Raw genomic sequence first — 17,586 nt, 5'->3', positions numbered from 1 at the left:
ATACAGTGCAAATTACTTCTAGGTATTCTCCAATATTGTTCTGTATTCCGTAACTTGGAAAATATAATGTTTAAGTTAGATTCAAGCTGCTGATTAGATAATTGCTCCAAATAAGAAGCAGCTGTGTACCTTTCACAAGGATTGGTAATATTCATTTTATGAAATATTCCACTATTTAATTGTCGCATATTATTATCATGTAATAAATAGAAAAGATATTGTATGTTTAATCTAAATCGCGAGTGTTGTGACATAATCTCATTTTAATATATTCAAAATCAGGTATACGGATACCCTCCCGAATTTCACATGGGTTTGCAATAGTGTGGGGTGGGGGTGGGGGCGGGAGGGTGTGCAGCTGTGCGTGTACTTTGCAACGCAAACTGGGATTTCACATAGGTTTATAAAACTGTGGGCAACTCAATCATACCTTATGTGAATATTTTAATTATTTTTTAAATTATTTTTTTATTATTATATTTATAACTAGTTATATTAATTTAATTTTTTAATTTTTTTTTGTGGTCAATCGGGACCGTGGTCAATCGGGACCGTGGTTAATCGGGACGGTGGTCAATCGGGACCGTGATCAATCGGGACGGTGGTCAATCGGGACGGTGGTCAATCGGGACGGTGGTCAATCGGGACGGTGGTCAATCGGGACCGTGGTCAATCGGGACGTGGTCAATCGGGACCGTGGTCAATCGGGACCATGGTCAATCGGGACCGTGGTCAATCGGGACGGTGGTCAATCGGGACGGTGGTCAATATTAACGTGGCCAAATGGGTGCCACTCGGACACTTTTAGTTTCATGCTGTCCATTCACACCATATGGATATAAATCAGAGAAACATTTTATATCCAAATCTTTAGTGCGATTATCCAATGGAACATCTTGAATTTCTACCATTTGATAAAGCATAGTTGCAGATTCATTTATTCTTTTTTCATACATATGTTGTGCCCGGCGCGGCACAGGGTGTGGGGTAGCCGGGAGAGGAAAATAATCGCTCCAATTATTTAGCAACAGAAATTTTATTACGCAGAATATACTTATTTAACCCTTATCTTTAGTCGGTTTTCTCAAGCCTTAATGTCGTCCTTTCCTGGATCCTTTCGTGATTAGTTATTATGTCGGGGGCTTCGTAGCTCGGTTTGGCGGCTAGCCCTCGGATTCGCACTATGTCTTATCAACGGTTAGTCTTCGCGCACTGTTCTGACTATAGATTCACTGTTTATGACTGTCCGCCGCGGATCCGCGGTGGACGGCTTTTATTCCCTTAATTTTGGGGATTTTTGGAGGGGATCGCCCGGCGACATGACCATGTATGGTCATGGAGGTTTTTCTGGGTCGTCCAAAGTCCAAGTGCTAACGAAGGAAGTTCAAAGTTGGATTCCTTCGTTAGCGTTTTCGCACTTCCGGGTGAACGTTCTTACGCTTGGATTGCTGAGGCAGCGATTCTATCAGGCTGCCGCATTTCTCAACAATATTTCATGCTGACACTTAATTTAATTATATATAGGTACTAATATTTAAATAGGTTATAGTCTGCAAGGCTATAACACATAGGATATATTGTAAATTGTTGATAATATTGATCTGTTTGCCACATTTGAGTCAATAATCCTTGTATTTTTCCTTAGAAGTGTTATTTTTTTCATTTTCTTCGTTATCTGTCTCTAAATTTTTGTCAAAATTCTACATTTTCTTCGTTATCTTTCTCTTAATTTTTGTCATAAAGTTCTATAAAATCATTCTCTTGAAACTCTACATTTTGTAATTCAGAATGGAACAAATTTTCAGGAGATGTTGGTAGTATAATATCTGAATATATAGGATTATTTTGTTTTAACCATATTAAGGCAGTCCACACTTTTTTTATATCGACTAATTTCTCCCAAATTATATTTGCTTTAGTTGGAATACCACGAACTAATATATGTAATTCATGATTTAGATTAATAGGTTCAGTCGAAGGACAAATTTTTTTTAAGGTTTCGTTTAACGGCAGCGGCAAATGAAATGTTCTGCCTTTCACTTTTGAAATCATTTCTTATGCGATAGATTTTTATTCATTATCCTATGCGCTCTTTGCACAGTTTGGAATGCTTTCGCTCGTTGTATAAGAATTCGTTCATATTCATTTAATGTTGTTATTTCTTTTGGTACTGGTAGAATTTCAAGTTTATTGGTTCTACATGTTGGTGGCAGTTTGTTCTTTTTGAAATATTGATCACAAAATTTACAAATAATACAATTTTTTTCATTTCTAATCCTACATCATTAATAAAATTATTCCAAACTATTTTATGATTTTTCTTATCAATTTTTATCATGATATCTTTTTTGAAACAATATTTTATACAAGAAATACAGGCATATTTTGGAACATCATTTCGTAAATGCTTTAAAAGCTAATTTCATCCTCATTTAAATTAATTTCCGTAGTCACCTGTGCAAAAGTTTTTGCTTTTTGTTACAGCCTTAATTACAATATCTTGAAGTGCATTTATATCAACATCATTTAATGCTTTATATAATTTAGTTTTTTATTAAAATTGATTAAATTATGTATTAATCTTTTAATATATTGTATCATTGGATAATGGGAGAATATTATTTCAATAAATAAAAACCATGATTTACATACTTATAGTCAATATAACAGCAGTGAGAATGACCTTGTCACGTGTGATTTCTGCGTGATTTGTCGTCGGATAGCGGGAATCGGAAATCCGGGTTTGGTAGGTTTTTCAAAAGAGCGAGAGCGTGTGTAGGCTACTAAAAGAGATGTGTTTATTGGTTGTATATAATACAGTGTACGTGTGTACGCGTGTAGGATCGTGAGCGCGTGTTGTGAACGTATTCCATCGCGATATTCAGCGCGAAACGCAAGTTAGATGTTCGACGCAATATGCAGATTAATGCACGTCGTGCGCGCGTGATATAACGATATTGGATTGCACTAAGGATCGTACAATAGTTTTTAGTCGTGTGTATTTTGAATATAATGCGCTTTTGGATCGTATTGATATCTTTAAATCCTATTTACAGCGCGTGTTTTGATTACGGCGCGGTCAATGACCGTTTTTATATATGCGTGTCTGAAGGATCGGTCTAGTCGGCTTTTTGTGCTGATTTACGGGGAACGCGCGCTATATTTCCGCGAAATGGTTCGTATGTGTTTACGAGAAATGCGCGCTGTATTCCCGCGAAATTATTTGTATGCGTTGTGACGTGACGCTTTTTAAGCTCCGTCACAGTGACCCCGCCGAGGGAAAACAGCGAGCGCGGGGTCGTCTCTCGCGCCTGAGAGGGAATTTAAATTTGAATTTGATCGCATATTTAGATTTATTTTAGCCAAGTAAGATTCGTGCGATAGCGAGTGCGGCGGCCTGTGCGAGCGTGTGAGATTGTAACCTGTACCGAAGATACCGAAGATACCGAAGATACCGCCAGTAAGGTCGGAGGATGGACTAAGGATACCGCACAGCGATAAGGTCACGTATAGAGATCCCGCGCCGCCGCTAGTCGAAGTCCGCGAAATACTAATCCCGAAAATTTTCAGGACGGCAGAAAATCTGGACGACTGACCACCCCAGACTGCAGACTGGGAAGAAAATGAATTACTGCAGACTCCGGACCACGATAAGGCCTGTCCAGCCTGCGGAGTCCGAGTTGCAAGGAGACACCGCTAAGAAATTACTGTCAGCGTCGGATCGGAACCCCTGCGTAAGGGCAACGCCGTCCAACAGCGGAGATTTTGAAGGGGGCGGAGAATCAACCCCGTTTCTCCAAAAATCGACGGGATGCGCGGAAAATCGGCGCGGGATCCGAGGGCCTCACGGACGCAGAAAAGATTCGTCACTGTTCGGTGAGCCTGTGCCAGAGTATCACTACCTGGAAAACCGGAGGAGACGATCTCGAAGGAAACCGCCACCAGCTAATATTGTAAGCCGCCGCACGAGTAGCCTAGGTGTTTTCCGTCCGGGATCAGCTGGCGTCACCACTTTTAAAAAGAAAAAAAAAAGGAGTCGTCGCGGGGCGGCGATTTTACCGTCTCAATTATCGCGTAAATTATAAAACTTGTACCTCTCAGGGTGTGCCGACAGTCCAGTGTCGTGAAGTTTCCGTACCGTTTCGTTTCGTACCGTTTCGTTTTTCGTACATACCGTCTCGTTACCGTTACGTTCCGGGCCGAATTTCGAGTCACCGCGTGACGCGGCAAATTTTGGCCGTCTTGTATCGCGTATCGGAAAAGGCGGGATTTGCGCAGACAATTTCTTGACGAGCCCGGGATACCGGAATTAAAAGAACACGGCTCGGTAAGAATATTGTGTAAAGCGAAATCTCCGTCGAGATATGTATATCCGTTATCGTTCCGTTTAAAATTCGAGTGTGTGAAAGTCAAGTTTTGTTGTTAAAGATAGGAGGTCGCGAGACGACCGTTAAATCGAGTAAACCATATTAGCATTGTCATCCTTAAGATTACCGTGAGGAATTGCCGATAAGAATTGCCGAAAATATTGTGAGATCTTGTTACCGATTATCGCGAGGAAAAATTTTAGATTCGATTTATATCGAAATTTTTCAGGATACGTTTACTGTTAAAATCTACCGTAATTATACTTCTTGAGTCTCCTTTATCTGTAATTAATTACTTTCGGATACCGTTATTTTAAGTTACCGTCAAAAATTTAAAAGATACTTCGAGATATATCGAAATTCTGCGTGAGGCTTGTGCCTCCAAGGGTGTTCCGAAAGTATACGCGTTACCAAAGTCTGGTCGTAAATCTTTCTTTACCGTTGATTACCGCAAATTACCGGCGATTTTGTAGGGAAAAATTAATCCAATTTATACTGAATTCGTTGGCGAGGCCTGTGCCTCTATGTATGTTCGGAAATCGGGCATAGTTAGTCCGCGGGTATTATAGATTACCGAACCGCTAATCATTTATGTGATTTTCTGTTCCTGTTATGATTTTTGAGTTATATTTATTTCGGTATCGTTCTTTGTGTGGACTTATAGTTTTCTATTCTGAATAGAGCGTCCCGTTATTGTTATATTTAACCTTCGCGTCAGCCGTTACCGATTTGAATTTCGTTGTTGTTTAAACTTATGATACCGATTATTTAGATGCTGAGACTTATCTGTTCCTTTTCTTATATAGCGAATTATCTATTTGTCGGACTTATCTGATATTTTGAATTGTCTATTATATTAATTGGTCTCTTATATGAATTTTCGGATATTTTGAATTGTCTATTATATTAATTTGTCTCTTATATGAATTTTCTTATATTCTGAATTTATCTATTATATTGTTCTTGTCTCTGTATTATTATGGTTTAATATAACTTAAGTCTGTGTAACTAACATAATATTGAGTGTCGATTATTGCTCTCTCCCGATTATCCTCTAGCGTTCTCTCTCTATAAAATTCACAAGAATCCTGCCCCTTTGCCATACACTGAGCCCGGACATTACCGTTACCGTACCAATATCGTGGCGCGGAATTACCGCGCCTGGCGCCCAAATTCACTCTCTTTCCAGGAGATTGACAAGTTACCGTTTTTTTTTTGGAGATACCGTTTTAAAACCCAATACCGTCAGCTACCGTAACCGCCAAACTTGCACGCTACCCCTCGGGATCGGCGTTCTCGAGGTGGGCAAAAGTGTCGCAGCGTTTGTGAAGAATTGTAATTCTCGGTAAGCTAAGGAGAGTTTTCCGGGAACGCAGTGCTGACGAGAATAACTCGTCCGAGGTAGCTCTCCTCTCTATCTCATGAATAGATGCACTAGCGTCTGGCGGTCGGATTATAGACCGATGGTCGAGAACTCTCGACGGAATCAGAGTGCACTCTGATTCCCTTTCCTGGTCGGATTATTGATCGGATAGATAGATCTTGATCGAGGATCGAGAGTGCTCAATGGAGGAAGAGTTCGCTCTACCTCCTTTCCTCGAAGCTAGATTCCTTTGTGTAGGAGCGGTCTAGGTTTCGGAGCTGCTTCACTGTCGTGAGCGGATCGGAAAAAGGTAATTAGTGTGCCGAACGTGCCCGTTTTATATCGGCTTAATTGCCCGCGTCGGCGCGCGGCGGTATTACCCTTTCCGAACGGGTTACGGAAAGCGGTCGGTGGCCCGCTTGGAGGGGTTCGAGGTGTGCGCCGAGCGCGGGTTTTTGCCGATCGCCGTATCGGGACACGTCGGCAACACTCGGCGGTATTCGGCTCCCTTTTTGAAAGCGTTAAAGAAGTTTTAAAAAATGTGGGCGCACCGCGTCCCTGCCTATGCCCGGCGGGTGTTCTGCCGGGCGGCAGCTTCCGGCGGATCGCATGCCGGGTAGATACGATGCATCTAAGGGGGTGCACGGGGTGCATCGTTACAACCTACTTTGTTGTGTTAACGTATTTGATTGGAACAATTATAACATAAAATTTTTTACGAAGAGTCTGTAATGTACAATTTAAAAATTTTTCAAAGCAACACTTCATATCGTTAATAATGATCTCTTCCATTTTACAAAGAGAACTACAGCGCCATGTTTTTCTGGGTTTATGTTTTGATTCTATTAAAGGTAAAATATTAATTGCTTTACTTTCAGAATCCATTATAATAGGTTTAGAAATATTATATACATGATAGATAGTTTCTGCAAAATATAATTCCGAAGAAGCGGTATGTTTATCTTGTCCGCAAAACATATTTACGTAATCTCTACTAAATTTTGATAAAGAACATTTTGTTGCATGTGTCAGACAAACTTCAATTTTTTGTTTACATTTATTAAATATTTTTCTCATTTGCAGAATATAATTTTTTCTTATATAAAAGCACCATTTTGTTATACGTTCAGCCTCCAATCTATTTTCAGACAATGACGACATTCTAAGAAGCTTTGATATGTTTCTAATATACTTTTCTTTATTATACTTTATATTCTGCTTATTTTTATATAATAGTATATTATTTTTATGTAATCCATAATATTCTTTTTTCGATTTCTTTATATCATTTTTATGTTTTTCATAATATTCCTTTCTCGATTTCTTAATATCATTTCTCTGTTTTTTATAATATTTATTGTTCGATTTTTTAATATCATTTTTATATTTTTTATAATATTCTTTTTTTGATTTCTTTATATCATTTTTGTATTTTTCATAATATACCTTATTGAATTTTTTAATATTATTTTTATGTTTTTCATTATATAAATTTTTTTAATTAAGAAATTGTTTCTATGTAATTCATATTTTTTATTAAAAATGTTTTTTTTATTTACGCATATAACATCATTCTTATCTGAATAAATGTCACAGTTTTTCCTTGCTTTTTTTTATTTCTATCCCTATCATTATAACTATTCATTTTTCTTTTTATACCATGTTAATCTCTAGTTAAATCTTTAGTAATTGCAATATTATTAGTATCCACACTATTCTCACTGAATGTATGATTAATTTGTTCTAAATTTATTCCTATATCTTGAGGGAAGTGTTCTATTCTATTTGATTGAAACATTTCTGCTAAATGTTGACGCATTAAATTATGGTCATATATAATTTTATTTGGTCGGAGATGAAATAAAAGAGATACTGCAAAGGCTATTGCAAAAACCCCGCAATCATTACCATTAGGTTGTGATTGGACCGTTGGAAACTGTACTGATTGCTTATCAAAGGAGTAAAATGGATATAATTTTTCAAGATGGATTTTATAGTGTGTATGTAATCGTTTTATATTCAATGAGTCATAAATATAAATCATGTTGGTATCGTAATAGCTGCAAACCCAGTGGCCGTCTAAATTAGTTGCTAATGAGACCGGAGGGATCCCAGGCCCCCGAGAGAGGCGATTCTAGGAGATCGTCCGTTTCAGGATCGCCGACGAGGATGGTGACCGAGACGGTCGCGTACCAAACGGACCGGGAGGGCAACAAAGTCCCGGTGGTACGCTTGAAGAGGGCGACGCGCGAAGACGACGGCGCTCGACCAGGCTGCTCCAGCTGGAAGTAGCATCTGTGAAAGACAATAAAAGCGTTGTAAATAAAAGCGTGTACATTTTGTATAGACTCTAGTTAGTAGTTTATTTATAGGATGTACGGCGCTCCCGCGATCGCACAGCGGTGCGAAATATATTATGTTAAGTTCTCGAGTCGTGGAGTGTGATCCCGACGATAATTATATTTTATTTTGCTCAAGCTCCGGGATAACCGCGAGTTAGCGTAGACGTTTGACCGACGTCGATTTTATATACTTTAATTTTTATCCGTCACGGGTTGCGTAGAGTAGCTTCTCGCGTGATCGATTTTTGTTTAGTTTTTTCACTTCCCGGGCAAATATCGCGCTCGGACCCGACGGGAAATTCATTTCACGGTATACAGGGATGTTTTCCGCGATCTTTGTTTTGATTTTGATTTTTCCTTCGCCGACGGAATATCGGCACCGGACCCGGCGGGAAATCCATTCGGGGTATTTAGAGATGGTTCCCGCGATATTATTTTCTCAATTTTTATTTCTGATCCCGAGATCGTAGCCGACTCGGACTTGGCGCAGAATACGTTTCGACGCGTCCCGAGGCCATTTTTGAGGAAAAAATTCTCACTTCCGGTTTCGAGATCCCATAGGAATTTCGACCCCGGACCAAGCGGGAAATCCGTTTCGGGTCCCTACGAGTCGAAATAAGTCACTTTGTAAAAAGGTGCAAAAGTGCTCCAAAAAAGTGCACTTCCGGTTTTCCCGAAAAATCGAACGGGGAACGCGCGGGGAGGCTCCCCGTCGAAGCGCGACGCGCGTGAACGATTTTCGCCAGCTACATTCGAAAGTGCAGATAGCGAGCACCTCGGGTGATGTATATGTATATATATATATGTAACTTAGATTTAGGCCAGCAGCGAACGGATCGTTATAATTATGTTTTGTAACTCGCCGTGACGCGAGACGCGTTTGATCAACGTTCTCCGGCGAACTTATATTTTTGTTGTGAGCGCGAGTGCGCAAAGTGCACTAGGTGTACTCCGAGGGTGCAAAAATTCGCCCGAAATTTTTATTTCATTTTCCGGCGTGTCTCGGCGTAAAATGTCGGCGCGTAAAAGTTTATTTCGAAATTCGAAAAATTTTTGAGAAATTTTCGAAAAAATTTTTATTTCATTTTCCGGCGTGTTTCGACGCGAAATATCGGCGCGCAAAGTTTGATTTCGAAATTCGAAAAATTTCCAAAAATTTTTCGAAAAAATTTTTATTTCATTTTCCGGCGTGTTTCGACGCGAAATGTTGGCGCGCAAAGTTTGATTTCGAAATTCGAAAAATTCCCAAAAATTTTTCGAAAAAATTTTTATTTCATTTTCCGGCGTGTTTCGACGCGAAATGTCGGCGCGCAAAGTTTCGTTTCGAAATTCGAAAAATTTCTCGAAATTTTTTGAAAAAATTTTTATCATCTCATTCGATCGCGAATATCGCGAAACGCGTAGATCTAAAAGGATTTTTCGAAATTCGAAAATTTTAGCACCGGCGGGACTTAAAATTTTCCAGCGCGCGGTGCGATGGGCGGAGCCAGCGCCCGGTGGGACGAAGCGCCGCGCGAAAGTGGAGAGGCTATATCAGCCGCCGCGGACAGAGCTCCTGGCTCTTTCCACGGATAGCAATCAGCGTGTAAAATTCGAGGCTTTACCCACGGATAGCGCTTAGCTTGTGAAAACCGAAAAAAGGAAAGATAGTCCGTCGCGTTCTGCGTATCTACGCTGCGATAATTAGTCCGGATCGCGAATTCGCTAATTAGAGAGTGTGATCATTAGTCAGTTTCGCGCGCGAATTACTTTGTTAACCGACGCGAGTAATCAAGCGACGTAAAACCCCGTCCCTCGACGCATCGCTCATTGTGCGTTCGTCGAGAAATAATTATCACACGCGAGTGCGATAATAAAAATAATAATATTTATTTTAATAAATATTTTAAAACCGAAATTGTTTCCCGAGTGAAATTTATTTCGTCATCCCGTTCCTGTGATCCCATGGGCAACGGAAACATCCGGAGATTTCCGAGAGAGCTGAAAACCATTAATCCGCCGACGCGAATCTTCGCGGTTCCTCGCAGCAGGGTATCCGGCTTCCTGGTGGTCGTCATCGGCTTCGCGGGTTGTTCCGGCCCGGTCCTAGGGAGAGAACCTGAAACAGAAGAAGAGGCAAAGGTGATTAAAATCGCGCGTAGCATACGTACGCGACAGGAAAAATCGCGCGCGAGCGAAGTGCGTAGTGTACGGAATCGACGGATCACGCGCCGACATGTAACCCGACACCGCGTAGTGTTACGCCGCGGCCGTAAACAAAGGCCGTGAGCGCCAGCGCGCAGTGGTGTGAGGCAGCTGGGTTTTTCCCACTGCTGTGAATAGAGCGAGTGCGCAGCTTAGGTGGCCGTGACCCAGCGGTGGTCAACCCGAGGATCCGGCTCAACGAGGCACCGCTCTAGGAGGATACTGGACCAGGATATCCGGCTGTATCCGAGCATCCTTGTTCGTTGGAGGATACAAACGAACTGGCGACCGTGAGGATTGTATCGAAAGGTAGGATCCGAACCCTGTTAACAGGTCAAATCTCTCCGTCGTCCGGTGACACTATATCGCTGCAACTATGCAATATTTAAATATGTTTCTGATTTATAGGAGCAGGTTCAATTCTATCGGGACATTGAACTTTTCATGATTCGCGTGGTCGATATTCTCAGCAATTCTTTAATAATAAATTAAAATAGTCAATATGAATATCTTCTAATCATTCACCTGTAAGAATAATCTGTATATATTGCATACTTGGAGGTAAAATATTTGCAACAAAACTGGCACATTTATGTTAATTTTTTTTGTTATAAAACTTACATCCGTTATTACATCCGTCTTTTTCTGAATACATATAGGGAAATTATTTGCATAATTTATTTCATAAATTATTTCCCTATATGTATTCTACAGATAAAACAAAAAATAATTTATTGCATAAATTTGCAATAATTTATTGCATAAATTATTTTTTGTTTTATCTGTAGAATAAAAATAGTAATATTGTAAATAAATGTGACAGTGTTGAACACTCCAGTCATGACATGTTAAATTCCTCTTTATTATTGCTTTCTACAGATAAAACAAAAAATAATTTATGCAAGATAAAACTTTCTACAGATAAAACAAAAAATAATTTATGCAATAAATTATTTTTTGTTTTATCTGTAGAAAGCAATAATAAAGAGGAATTTAACATGTCATGACTGGAGTGTTCAACACTGTCACATTTATTTACAATATTACTATTTTTATTTATTATATTATAACAATCAAATAACTCTGATATTTTATCAGGTTGCTTTACTTGATCCATCATTGTCTTTTCAGTTATATTGTTTTGTAATTTTATCAACTGTACAGATTTTTCTTGTTCAGCTTTCCTTTGTCGACGTTTTCGTTTTTTGTGAGCTAATGCCTCTCTTCTTTGTACTTGATCTAAAGTGAAAAGCTTTTTAGGGTCAGTAGATCTTATTATTCGGAGGAAGTGTTCTATTTTATTTAATTCAAACATTCGTGCTAAATGTTGACACATTATAGTATGATCATACATAACTGTATCTGGTTTAAGGCCAAATAAAAGTGATACTGCAAATGCAATTGCAAAAACACCATAATCATAAGTATTAGATTGATTTTGAACTGTCGGAAATCGGTTTTTTATTAAAAGAATAAAATGGTTATAATTTGTTAAGAATAAAATGGTTATAATTTGTTAAGATATATCTTATGATGGGCATACAAACGTTTTAAATTTAATGAATCATAAATATAAATAGATTTAGTATCATAATAGCTACAAATCCAATGTCCATTTTCATTAGTAATTGTATCACTACTATGTAATATTTGAATATGTTTCTGATCCTCACAAACAGATTCGATTGTGTCGGGACATTGTATCCTCCATGTTTCACGTGGTCGATATTCTGAACAAAATTTTAATAATAATCCGAAGATCGATATGAATGTCATCTAACCACGACCCTTTAGCTAATTGCACGGAATTATAAATAATAATTGATATGATGAATATTTTTTGCAAGCGAGATCAGGAACATCTATTTGCATACGGTATGTAGCAAATCGCATAAGACGTGAACTTTATCGTCTTATGCAATTAGTTAAAGGGTCGTTTTAATCATCATTTGATTAGGCCTGAGGATATCACTTTAAAAAAACGCGTCAGCAATAGTACCTCATGGGTGACGTGGAAAGCTATTGCCATACGCCCGCTCCCGAGCGCCGAGCGGCTCGTAGGCTTTGCGCGAGATGGCGAGGTAACGGGGGACGCGCAAGGCGGAGCCAGCTGAAAATCGGCCGAAATGTGCAGTTCTTGCCGAGCTCTGACATAAAGCAAGACTAGCACTAATACTAATGCAGCTGAGTCTTATTCAGCGCTTATAGCAGCCAATTTTTTAATGCAGCGCTTATGGCAGCCGAAACTCAGCGCCAGAGAGTAGCCGCTATAAAAATGAGTATCTCAATACTCAGTGTCACCTGGAAATAGAGATATTGTATTCATTATTAATTGTAATCTATGATATTACACATAAAATCATTTAATTCAATATTCATTTTCACATACCTTTATTTATATTAAACAAACGCTTGAAAGCCAAGGGTAATTTGTTTCTTTTAGTAGCTGCAATAATAGAATAAATTGTGATGTACATGTACTCAGCAACAGGAATGTCTTAATATACAAATTTATATATATATATAATTATATATATATATATTATATATATATATATATAATTTAATATTTAAATAAATTATATATATTTATATATATTATATTTAATATTTAAATAAATTATATATATATATATATATATAATTATATATATATATATATAATTATATATATATATATATATTGCGACGTTTATTTTCAATTCAAATTATTATTATATTTAAATTATTCACGACACTCCTCGAGGTGGTGGAGGGGAGCGTGCGCGGGGGAGCGAAAACGCCGTCAAAAAAAATAGCGAAATTAATGTACTCGCGCTCTGAGGAACAGAGATGGAGGGCGTTCTCGCGCGAACCGCGAGCGGAGGCCGTTTCGATATCTCGATAGGTTGGGCGCCAGATGCGGTATTTCACGCATCACGTTTTCCACGAAACGTCAAAGAACGCGAAAAATAATAGCTTGCTTCGCCACGGGCCGACTAGCTCGCCTAACGGTAGAGGGGAGGGGTTTTGGAAGAAAGTCAATGATTATGCGAGACTTCACTAATTCAAAATGCGACAGACGCAATGACCGATATCGACAATCACGAGAGACTAACACTCAAATAAATTACGCGATATTAACAAAGAAATATAACAAATTTATTAGTAGAGAAATAATATAAAAGAAAAATGTAAAATTAAACTTGAATAACAAATCAGATTGAAAACGACGGTTCACAATAAATTCAAACAAAAGAAAATAAGAAAGCGAAATACACAATCAAATTAATTTTGGCACGAATAATAAGACATTATTCAAAGCAAATGTCCGCTCGAAATCGACAACCAAAACGAGAGCGCTAAGACAATTCTGTTGTTTCTCCGAGACTGTTTTTATGGCCAGAGTTCGCTGGACTGAACGATACTATTTAGAATACAAAAGATTTTCGACACGGAAATATTCGCGGATAATACTCACCCAAAACGTATCTTAATTTCGGCAACCAGATCGACGATTTATCGCTACAGTCTTTTCCTCACAATTTCCCAGTTCACAATTCTAAACGACAGCTTAACAGTTCGACAGCATAGTTAACTAAAGATCGAAAATAACGAATAATTTTGCGAAGACAGATCTCGTATGCGACAGGCGAACGATATTGTCGATATTCGACAATATCGTTCGCCGACGGCGGCCGGAGATCTTTCTCTGCCGGCGTTTTGCCTCTTTCTTCCGCGCAAGCCGCTCAGATTTTACTCTCGATTGCCAAATTTTTGCGACGCTTTTTCAATTCTAATTTTTATTCTCGCGGGGGAGTGGAAGCGCCGTCAAAAACACAAGGGTTTCATGTACTCGCGATCGGCGGGACGGGGATGGAGGGTGTCCACGCGCGAGCCGCGGCGGAGCGAAGGCCGTCTCGTTACCTCAGAACTGGGCGCCAGGTACGGTCTCTCACGTACCAGTTTTCACAAATTCTTCGAAAAGCGCGAAAGAATACGACAGCCTGCTTCGCCACGGGCTGGCTAGCGTACTTTGGCGATTATTTCGCACCACGATAAATTCGACAGACACAAATTATCATTTATTACGCTCTATTCGATGGCGTAATAAGCGCGACAAAGACGCCAATATTCTATTACCATTTATTACGCTCTATTCGACGGTGTAATAAGCGCGACAAAGATGCAATCTCTAACGCACACAATACAATGAAATACGATACACGCTCATACGCTCTTAACAATTGACGACGACATACACGTAATCAGACATCAAAAATCGCCCTGAGATACTTTACGGAATATTCTACGCGGCGACGACACGACACGACCACCCGGGCGGTGTACGCTTTTCGCGATCCTTCGCGCACGCGGTCGATATTCGGCGGTCGATAGCTACGCGTAATGAACACCCGAAACCCGGAGAGAGACGAACGTTACCTTATCAATTTAATGCCTACAACGCGAGTGTCCGCTTTTCTTCGGTCGCTTGCCTCCGATCGCCCGAAAATTCACAAAATTATCGACGACTCGATACCGAGCCGGAACAATCGCGAAACACAAAAATGGCGACGGCGGCAGAACAGCCGACCCGCGGACTGAATCGCGTATGTGGCTCACAAATAAGAGATGGGCAACCTCATCGATACTTCTCCTCGCCCTGGGGATGGTCCTCGGCCTCGACCTCTGGGATATCTCGGCACACTGCAACAACTTAACTCACACGACAACGACTATACTAGAGCGACTAATTAGCTCGAGCTCCCGCACCAGAATGATTCCCTGGATCTTCCGATCCCGGGTCGATAGCGGCGTCAATGACCGCGTAGAGGGGTGCGCAACCCCGCGGCCAATCATATCGCGGCACGCGAGAGATCCTGGCGCCTCGCGAAATGCGAGGTATTTCGGCGCCTGGCGCGCAACGGCCTCAAATTAAAACTTGTCTTCATCGCTGACTTCGAAAAGATGTACAGGCAGATTCTCGTACACCCGGACGATCGAGATCTGCAGCGGATCCTTTGGAGACGACAAGGCATTGATGACGTCCAGGAGTATCGCCTCAACACGGTGACATATGGATTGGCCTGTGCCCTTCCTGGTGATCAGGACTCTCCGCTAATTAGCCGACGATGAAGAGCCGACAAACCCCAAGGGAGCAGTCGCTTTGCGGCGCGATTGCTAGGTCAACGACATCGTCACAGGCACCAGCACCCTGTCCAAAGCAGTCAAGACTCAAAAGCAGTTACGCCGACTCTGCACGGCGGGCGGGTTCTCCTTGAGGAAGTGGGCTTCAAACCACCAGAGCATCCTCGAGGAGGTATCGAAGGAGCATAAACTCCAGCAGCCACACCACGACTGGGAGGACGAAGCTTATCCGACGTTTGGTCTACGGTGGCACCCCCGCAGCGACTCCTTCACGTTCCGCCTCCAGCCTCGCACGACTGCCCCGCTGACAAAGAGACAGGCGTTGTCGGAGACGGCTCGAATCTTCGACCCCTTAGGCTGGTTGACTCCAGTCATCGCTCGTGATCCCCAAGATCCTCATCCAGTCAGCATGGATGAAGCACTTGGATTGGGACTCCCCGCTGCCTCAATTGGATGAGGCGTTGTGGAGATGTCTACTCGAAGATCTTCCGCTGTTGAAACAGCTCCGGTTGGAACGATGGCTAAGTGCCGACAACCAACCAAATCACGTCGAGCTCCACGGGTTTGCTGACGCATCAGAGCGAGGTTACGCAGCCGTCATTTACCTCCGCGTGATGAGCTCCTTCTCGACCACGACCAGCCTGCTTGCTGCAAAAAGCAAAGTTGCGCCCATTAAGCCTGTATCACTACCGTGCTTAGAATTGTGCGCCGCAGTCCTGGTCACTAACCTGACTTTTCATCTCCGCAAGACCTTAGACTTGGTTTCAGCTCCAGTCACTCTATGGTCGGACTCCCGGGTCACGCTGCAATGGATCCAAGGACACGCCTCGAAGTGGAAAACCTTCGTGGCCAACAGGGTCAGGCCCACATCCAGACGAAACTTCCCGAGGCACGATGGCGACACATCCCAGGACGAGACAACCCTGCGGACTGCGCCTCTCGGAGGATTGAGCCCCGGGATTTGCTCAACCATTCCCTCTGGTGGACGGGACCCCCATGGCTCACCAAGGATTCATCGCTCTGGCCACAGCATGACCACGCCATACACGACGTCGAGGTGCCGGAGACGAGAGCAGTCGCCTCCCACTTGACGACCACGAAGAAAGCCGAACCAGAGATGCTCCTCAGGTTCTCCGATCTCCATCGCCTCCTGAGGATCACCGCCTGGTGTTGCCGATGGCGAGGCAATCCACCGAGTTCAAAGGCTCACCTCAACCTCACGCCCAACGAGTTAAAAGCAGCCTTGCTCCTCTGGCTCCGCGTGGTGCAAGCTCATCACTTTTCCAAAGAGATCATTGCCCTGAAACAGAACCACACGTTGGTCAAGAGTTCGATAACGAAATTAACCCCCTTCCTCGATGACCATGGAATCATTCGAGTCGGGGGTCGGCTGAAGCACGCTGTGCTCTCAGAAGACGAACGTCATCCAATTATCTTACCTCCAGAGTCATGGATGACACAGCTTCTCGTTAGGGCACACCACAGACGAACGCTTCACGGCGGGGTTCAGCTCACTCTAGGACTGCTTCGCTTGCAATACTGGATTCCTCGAGGCCGCTCCATCATCAAGAGAATGATCCACCGATGCATTCCTCGCTGTTCCGGCGTTTCACTTCCCGTCGAGGTCTATGCGAGGAAGTCTACTCCGACTGCGGTACCAATTTTGTCGGAGCGGACCGAGAACTGCGATTCCTGTTTCAGGCGTCGTCATCCGACGGCCGACGCATCGCTCACATGGCAGCGTCCGACGGGATCCGGTAAAAATTCAATCCACCGGCAGCACCTCACTTCGGCGGGCTTTGGGAGGCAGCGGTGAAGTCCACTAAACATCACCTGCGAAGAGTCCTCGGAGACACGACCCTCACCTTCGAAGAGATGTCTATGTTCCTCGCTCAAGTGGAGGCGTGCCTCAACTCACGTCCTCTTCAGGCACTATCCGACGACCACGACGACATAACGGCGCTCACACCGGGACACTTCCTGATCGGGACTCCTCTGCTGGCTGTGCCGGAGCCCTCACTGACGGACAGCAACATCAGCCTCTTGCTCCGCTGGAAACTCCTCCAACGGATGCGCGACCACTTTGGGAAAGGTAGTCGCGAGAATATATCAACTCCTTGGCCTCCCGACCAAAGTGGCTGAAGGACTCCGCCAGTCCTACCGCTTTGTGCCTGGTGCGGTCGGACACAACATCGCCGACCCG

The 17,586-nt window shown here is 42.1% G+C and overlaps 1 protein-coding gene across 1 annotated transcript; it reads left to right on the top strand.

Moving 5' to 3' along the window:
* Positions 1 to 16,164: 16,164 nt before the first annotated feature.
* LOC112638489 lies at positions 16,165 to 17,199 on the top strand. Its single transcript, XM_025410320.1, has one exon. It carries the CDS (start codon positions 16,165 to 16,167, stop codon positions 17,197 to 17,199), a length of 1,035 nt encoding a protein of 344 aa, XP_025266105.1.
* The last annotated feature ends 387 nt before the right edge of the window (positions 17,200 to 17,586 follow it).

Source organism: Camponotus floridanus, unplaced genomic scaffold (assembly GCF_003227725.1).
Source record: "Camponotus floridanus strain SB8 unplaced genomic scaffold, Cflo_v7.5 scaffold309, whole genome shotgun sequence".
In the NCBI taxonomy this organism is placed as follows: domain Eukaryota; kingdom Metazoa; phylum Arthropoda; class Insecta; order Hymenoptera; family Formicidae; genus Camponotus; species Camponotus floridanus.
Note: the sequence above shows the minus strand (reverse complement) of the source record. Positions and strands in the feature narration are given on the sequence as shown.